The 7,683-nt window shown below is 61.3% G+C and overlaps 1 protein-coding gene across 1 annotated transcript in view; it reads right to left on the minus strand.

Moving 5' to 3' along the window:
• Positions 1-796: 796 nt before the first annotated feature.
• ALS2CL (ALS2 C-terminal like) overlaps positions 797-7,683 on the minus strand; it is a 23,320-nt gene continuing 16,433 nt past the window's right edge. Inside the window, exons 15-24 of the mRNA XM_045297699.1 lie at positions 6,633-6,967; positions 6,402-6,498; positions 6,055-6,212; positions 5,569-5,637; positions 4,530-4,703; positions 3,319-3,361; positions 2,496-2,557; positions 2,265-2,414; positions 1,793-1,889; positions 797-1,519 (exon numbers count right to left, since the gene is read on the minus strand). Coding sequence (XP_045153634.1) covers positions 1,448-1,519; positions 1,793-1,889; positions 2,265-2,414; positions 2,496-2,557; positions 3,319-3,361; positions 4,530-4,703; positions 5,569-5,637; positions 6,055-6,212; positions 6,402-6,498; positions 6,633-6,967 — 1,257 coding nt within the window. The 3' untranslated portion in view covers positions 797-1,447. The remainder of the gene's footprint in view (positions 1,520-1,792; positions 1,890-2,264; positions 2,415-2,495; positions 2,558-3,318; positions 3,362-4,529; positions 4,704-5,568; positions 5,638-6,054; positions 6,213-6,401; positions 6,499-6,632; positions 6,968-7,683) is intronic.

Raw genomic sequence — 7,683 nt, forward strand, 5'->3', positions numbered from 1 at the left:
TGTGTGTGTTGGGGGTGGGCTCGCCCCAACCGCAGAAACCTGGCTCCATGAGCCCCGGGGCATAGCCACTGGGTACCCGGCTCCAGCTGTCCTCTCTCAGGTGTCCATGTCCTCAACAGTCTAACGTAAAGGACCTCTGTCCTGCGGTTGTCTTCCCGGGCTCCGTGCTGCCCGAGGCCCTGCGCAGAGGACCAAGCTCAACGGGAGTGGGGTGGGAAGGGCCCTGGCCATTCCCGCCTGCAGCAAGGATGGGATCCTTGTCCCAGAAGCAGCGGGACAGATCCGGCCAGGTAATCGCGCCATCAGTTCAAAAGCCCCTTCAGTGTCACTGTGGTGTGGTGGTGCCACCTGAGGCTCAGCCACAGACTCGGGCATGACCGGACTTCTCAGCTCTCCTCATGGGTTGAGGTAGAGCTTCCATATGGAAGGGACACCTGGAGCCAAGAGCGGTGGCACGGTTTGCTTTGCTTATGGTCCAGAGCATGTGGGCGGCAGGAGGGGGCTCAGCTCTAGGAAGGTAGGTGACGCCACCTACCATCACATCTCCAGTTCGGTCCTGAGGAGGCCCTGCAGGCCACCTGGCCCAAGCCCCTTGGTGTACAGAGGAGAAACTGAAGCCCAGTGGGGACAGAACTGTCCCAAGATACAACCCCAGAGTCTCTCGACCCCACACTAACCCACTATTTCATTCAAGCCCTCCCCTCCCCAAGGTGCCTGGGCCTCAGGTGAGCTCCCTCACGCAGGTGCACAAAGGTCCTAGGTGTGTGATTCTCACGCCACTCAGAGCTTGCCGGCAGCAGGTGAAGCAAGGCTGTTTATTCCCCTGCCGCTTGGTAGCCTGGCCCCTGTCACACTGCCCAGCACCCCATTTACATCATGGGCAGTGAACAGCAGTTCAGGGACCACCCCCGCCTCCCACATCCCACCCACTCAACTGCAGGTCACCCCACAGCTTGTCAGGGTCGAAGACTCTTCAGAGCAAACAGCCCTAGAGAGTGGTCCCTAGGAGAACATTCTCAGTAAACAGCCATGGTCAATGGAGCGGTCCTGAGCTGCCTGGAAGCTTCACGCAGGGGCGGAGAAGCAGGGAGCCAGACCTATGGTGACTCAAGAGGTCCCGTGAGCACCACAACCCCGCCCCCCGAGATCCAAGTTGTACCCCAGGAATTCAGCCAGATGCACACAAAGCCTGGAAAGGCCCAGACTGTCCAGTCCAGCATCGGCACATGGTGACACCAAGGTGCAGAGGGGTTCCATGACCCGGGAGCAAAGCTTGGGCAAGAGAAGCCAGCTGCCCCCACCCCCACCACTGCCAGGGGAGAAGAGTAACTGCTTTGCACCTACAATCAGGCCAGCTCCTCCTCTGCACTGCCCTGGGCAGCACAGGGTCCAGCCTGCCAGGCTTGCTCCCACAGGGAGTCTCATGGTCAGTGTCAGCGGGGCCAGGCTACCAGGCGGTCCAGCGGCTGGGCACGCGGTGCAGCTGCATATCTTCCTTCCTGATGTGTTCGTAGCAGGACTGGTGGGAGGCAGGCAGGCTGGGGTCAGCGGGCCTGACCACGGCTGGCCAGACACACAGGCTCTGAGCCCATCCCCAGCCTGGACCAGCCACATCTCCGGCTCATCCCTCAGCCACTGTCTGTAGCCCCTGGGTCTGCGCTCAAGGCCCCCCTCCCCAGCCCGCACCAACAGGCCAGGAGCTGGGTGTGTGAGGGCCCCTCCCACGGAGACACATGGGTCTGCGAAGATGAGCTGCGCCCGCCCCACCTCCATCAAGGCCTCGGCCCCTCACCTCCAGGGCCGTGAGCAGGAAGTCATACAGGCCTCCTGTGTGCGTGGGGTCCATCATGTCCCTGATCAGGTGGATCTCTGCCCCCAGGTGCTGGATTCTGGAGATCATCCCCCCGCCCAGAGGGGGAGGGAGAGATGCAGAAAGAGGGTCTGTCAGGGGCTGGGAGAGGGGCTGGGCTCTAGGGGTAGCCCCCCACAGGACCGAATGGGGTGCCCCTCTCTGGGCCTTAGCTTTCCCATCTGTCTCCATACTCCCATCTAAGACCCCCGAAGCTGTGGTTCCCATTCATTATAGGAGCAAAATGACAGTGATGAAGTAGCAACGAAAATAATTCTATGGTTGGGGGGGGTCACCAACACAGGAGGACCTGCATGAAAGTCTCGCGGCTTGAGGAAGGTTGAGAACCGCTGCCCGCAGACCGTAAGCTGGAAGGGCGTGAGGAGGGCCCAGCCCGCAGGCGCCAACCTCTCACCTGGCCCGAGACACCACGTAGATGAGCAGGGGCAGCAGGTCGTCCATGGGCAGCTTGTGCTCCTGGCCCAGCACCCGAGACACAGTGGCCTCGATTTCCCTATACGTCCTCTCCAGCACCTCCAGCTTCTCTCGGGGGTCCACTGTGGTGCTGCAGAGGCCGGGGCTCCAGTCAAGGCTCCGTCTCAACACTGCTGCCCCGCCCCCACCCCACTCCCCAGGGGGGACTTACATCATCTTCTGCAGGCACTCAATGGCAGACAGGAAGCACTTGTCCCTGACCAGGGAGTCTCTCTGCACGATGAGGGGAGCCAGGTAGGGCAGGGACAGGGCCCCCCTAACTCCAGTCACCTCTCCCTGAGCCCTCAGCTACCCACCCTTTACCCTGTCACTTAGCTCGGGCCCTGCCAGCCAGACCTCCAGCACAGCCCTGACGTTCATGGCCAAGGGCAAGTCACAGCTAATGGGCCTCAGTTTACTCAAGGGTAAAGCGGGGTCAGTTGTCCCCAGAGGGCTGGGACAATCAAATATAGAAGGGAGAGAGCAAACCTAGCAGCCACATGGACCGGCCAGTTCCAGGCTGTCAGCGGTTCCAGCTTGCTCACGCTCCATGCCCCGGGACACTTGAGGGCTGGGCTCCACCCCTGAGTTGCTGGCTCGTTACTTATGTCTGCGGTTGGGCCCCAGAACCAGCTAACAGGCCCACCAATGGGGCAGATGGGGCTCACTCCGAGACCCAGGGCCCATAGACGGCCTGCTTCCCCCTCTCGGCACCTCCCTAAACTGAGGCTCGGTTAGCAAGTACCTCACCCACCATCGCGCAGCCCAGCAAGCGGTCGATGGGGCAGGCGTCTGGCCATCCGCCAGCTGTGCCCCTCCCGCACTTCCGCTCCCACCCAGCTCCCCAGCAGCCCCCAGCCAGCAGTCGGGAGGCAGGGGGTCCCTGGAAGCCCTGGGCCCTCTCTTAAGACTCAGGGGTCTCTGGCCAGCTGGAGGACCAACTCCAGGCCTGGGCCTCCGGCTCCTGGAGGGATGTGGTGGGCCCACCGGCTCACCTGATTAGTGGTCAGTGTGAGGTCCTTGAGGGGCCACAGGTGCCTGAAAGGCAGAGTGAGACAAGGAATCCTTACAAGGTGACAGGGCGGGGCCTGCGCTCAGAAGGGAAGGCGGGGCATGGGGGTGACAGGGCGGGACCTGTGCTCAGAAGGGAAAGCGGGACATGGGTAAGGTGACCAGACGTCCCGCTTTTGGCGGGGACAGTCCCAATTTTTAACAATTTTTCCTGCATCCCATGGTGTTTTAAAGAAATCCCGATTTTTGGAAAAAATGCACGACAAGCTAGGGTATACGGTTTTCGGCTGCCATGTGGCTATTTCACCAGGAGATGAGTTTTATCAATGGTGTCCTGCTTTACCAATGTTAAAATCTGGTCACCTTAGGCATGGGGGGGTGGGGTGAAATGCCTCCCCTGTGCTCTGTGGTGCTGCACCAGCAAGGGAAGGAGCCTGCCGGGGCAGGGAGGGGCCCTGTGATGTAAAGTGGGTGCAGAGGGCCGACTGCAGTAGGCCAAGCCACCAGCGATCAGGCTAAGGGACTACACTCAGCGCCGTAGGGCAGAGACAGGCTAGGCAGCAGCCAGCTGGTGCAGCCCAGGTACAAGCTTGGCCAATGTGCGCAGATGGAAGAGAAAGGGGTTTGGGAGGGTGGGCAGGTGGGCACCATCCTCATGGAGCGACAGGGGGCCCTGTGTGGGAGCGGTGAGGTGGGGATCAGTCGGGGGGCTGGGTGAACTGAGGGCCTGGGGTGTCTGCGCTTCCCCAGGAGCAGGAACTGCCCAACACCTCTACTTTCTCGGGTTGGGGGGTGGGGCAGGGTTCTCCACTCCCCGGCTCAGTCTAAGTGCCCAGAGTAGTGATCCTGCCCCGAGAGGTGGGTACTGCAGCAGGCCTGGCAACTGAGCCACAGCCAGGGCAAGGGCCGACTGGAGTCTCATCCAGAGCTCTGCTGAAGCTGGGGGAAGGGCGTGTGGGGTGCCAGCAGGAAGGGTGGGAACACTGTTTCCCACCATGAGGAGGTGCCAGAGAGAGACCGAAGCATCCGCTGGTTATGAGTTTGAGCTCCCGGACTCAGCTTCACCTGAGTGGGTAACCCCTGGAACTTCCCAGGTACACGAACCCGTTAACGCCACCTCCTCCCTCCCAGCTTTTTGCAGAAGGGAGGGAGCCTGCGTGGGGCTTGAGCAGCCTGGCAAGGGGGAGGGGCTCACTTCTGCACGTCCAAGAATTCCAGCAGCCTGGTGTCGGGGAAGAGGCTCAGGCAGGTGATGCCCTGGCTGTACAGACTGTCCTCCCGCTCGTGCAGAAGCAGGTAGAGGGTGAAGAGCTCTGGGTAGAAGCTGGGCAGCAGGAGGGGCAGCACCAGCCTGTGCACCTGCAAGTCCCTGAAGGAGAGAGAGAGAATGGAGGGCATTAGGATGGGCAGGGCGGGCCTGGGGGATCACTACGTGGGGACCGCCCTTCTAAAAACCCACAGAACCTCTCCCCCCACAACAGACAGGTTCCCCAGTCTCGCCGCAACACCCCTTCTAGTGCCTGTCCCCATCCATTCATTGGCTCGTCCAATCGGCTGCCTCCTCCAAGGACAAAGATGAGGCTGTCTGTTTGCCCCAAGATTGCTGGGCAGCTGTGGCTTTGCTGTCTTACCCTCTCACTTGCCTTTCAGAACATGGCAGGTGGGACTTCGACGCCCGTTTGCCTGGCTCCCAATGCCTAGCTTTCAGGCCACTAGCCATGGCCAGCTAGCGCTGTCTACCCCCTGGATTGCTGTGTTTCCTGGGACATTGGAGGGGCATTCTCCCAGCATTCAAACCCCTCCCCTCCATGTCCTCTCAGTGTCCCCTGCAGGGCCTCACCAGAGAGGGTCTCTGACCAGAGCATCTCAGCCTGGAACCTGAAGGCCCATTTTCCCTTTGGTCTCCTAATCTTGGGGTGTGTGGGAGGGGAGAGGGGGGTGCAGATGGCCTCAGTTTCCCCTTGTGTGTGCAGGGTGGAGGAGGGTACCTGGGAGCCGCTCACTCTCCGTGCACACGAGACATGAGGCTGGGGTGATACACTTAGAGCCTGGATGTGGTCCACATGCTGGGGCAACCTGCCCTCCCCGGAGACCCATGGGCATTCTGACCTAATGGTCCAGGGACAGTGTAACACACACCCTAGAAGCAGCCCTGTGACCTGAGGTTCAAGGCCCACTAGGAGGGATCCAGGATGCACCAGCGGAGAGAACCAGTGAGTGCCTGGGCCAATCACCTGGTTTCCGCATCTTCATCCTCCTCCAGGGCCTGGCCCCTTCGCTGTAAGGCGACCTGCAGCAGACCCCTGAGAAGCAGGGAGAGAGGGGTGGCGGGGCTGGGGCGCACGGCTGCCCCATGCCATAGACTCAGGAGTGCCGCCCTGTCAGTCACACGCTGCTGCTCAGAGCCCCGGAGCCGGGCATCTGCAGAGTCCGGCCTCCTGAACCACAGCACTGAGAGCTGGGACCATGGCTGTCAGTGTGGAAACCCGGGAACCCCCTGGAGCTGCGGCATCCAGGGTCCCCGGGAGATGGGGGGGGGAGCACCCATCTGGGCTCAGCTCAAAGTGGGGGCATAGGTCCCTCTGGATGAGGATTGCAGTCTGGCCGTGGCTGTCACTCCCTGCCTTGAATCCTCAGGCCACTCCCACCTGGGGCTCCAGGTAGAATCCACACCTGGAAAGGGGTGAGCCTGTGCCACCCCACCCCCCACCCCGGCTCACCGGTAGGCCGCCCAGAGCTCGCGGGCATGCTGCTTCACCTCCTCCTGGGCCAAGCCCTGCAGGTGCTTGTTGGCGCCCACGCCTGAGTAGGTGGCCTGGAAGGTCAGCATCAGGGTCCGGAGCAGCTTCCCCAGGGGGTGCAAGGAGTTGCTCAGAGCCTGCCAGGGTGAAGGTGGCGGGGAGACACTCAGCCTTGCCGGGGCTGAGCACAGCAGACCAGAGAAGACTGCCCCCATCCATGGACAAGAACCCCAAGGCCCTCGGCACAGGAGCTCCCAAGCCACTCTCAGTCAGCACCCTCCCCAACCCCCAGGTGGGCTTGCCCCTTGGCCCCTGCACAGCCGCACCTTCTTGAGGTATTGCTGCAGGGCCCCTGGCTCACGGTGCTGCGGCAACTGCTCCAGGAGGTCAGCGATACTGTCTGTGCTGTCCTCAGGGGGGGTCCTGGGCACCACACACAGACATCATCCCTCCCCCACATCCGGCCCAGGCCTGCCCCCCCAGAAAGCCTTTCTCCCCGCTCTCTCCAACCCCAGTCACCGTAATACAGCCCCTTGGAAGCCCCTGAGAGACCTCACCTCTCACAGCACAGGTACTCCTGGGACTTGCGCAGCTCCTTGGAGCTCTGCACGTGGAAGCCCAGCAGCGCCTCCTGCTGGTCCCCGGGGCAGCCAGCCTGCACAAAGTCCCAGAAGGGGCCGTAGACGCCCCGCCAGCGGCTCTCCACAGGGAAGGCGCCCAGGCCCAGCTGCCTGTGAGGACAGAGATGGAACTGAGGAGGGCAGGGCCCTGCCTGGGCCCTTGGAGGCCGGACACTGGAGCCAGGGAAGGGGGAGGGATTGGGAGAGGCAGACAGAGCTGGCCTCAAAAGCTCCAAGAGGAGAAGGAAGAGGCAGAGAGGGACAGAGAGAGCCTACTGAGACGGAGAGAGATGAGGACATGGGAGCCCTGGGATGATGGAGAGTTGGTACCCGAAGTACAGACAGTGGAGTCTTGGGCCAAACGTGGCCAGTGTCCAAAGCCTGGGATAGCTCAGCCTCAAGGCCCTGCTGCACCTTCCCGCCACACCCCGATATATCCAGACCCAGGGGGGCCCCCTGTGCTGCCCAGTGGAGGACTGGTCCTCCTCTGGCCCACCCAATTATCGCCCACCTGCCCCCAGGGTTTTCACTCCCTGCTCCTATCTTCAGGGTGAAAAAGCACACTGGGTTTACATGGGAAATACTGTCTGCTGGTGGAACTCAAAACGCCTCCTTCCGCACATATCAAGTCTTTGTCCACAAAGCAAGTCGCCACAAGACTACAGTTCTCTGAGGAAGGACTCTCCCCGCAGGGGAAAAGAAGCCTGCCCCGCCTCCCTCCAATTCCACCTGACAGCTAGCAAGCTTCCATCTTCACCTTGGCTACCGGGGAGCTCAGGGCCAAGCTAATGCTCAACCCTAAGTGCCACGTGGCCGACCTGCATCTCTCTCTCTTTGAAACCTAACTAGGACTTTGATTTTCTACTCTGTCCTTATTTTGCACGTGGTTGTGGACCCTTCCTAGGAGAAAGAAAGAAAGAAAAGAAAGAAAGGAAGGAAGGAAGGAAGGAAGGAAGGAAGGAAGGAAGGAAGGAAGGAAGGAAGGAAG

The sequence above is a fragment of the Echinops telfairi genome, unplaced genomic scaffold, assembly GCF_000313985.2.
Source record: "Echinops telfairi isolate 266 unplaced genomic scaffold, ASM31398v2 ScPeMD7_7420;HRSCAF=8458, whole genome shotgun sequence".
Lineage (NCBI taxonomy): Eukaryota > Metazoa > Chordata > Mammalia > Afrosoricida > Tenrecidae > Echinops > Echinops telfairi.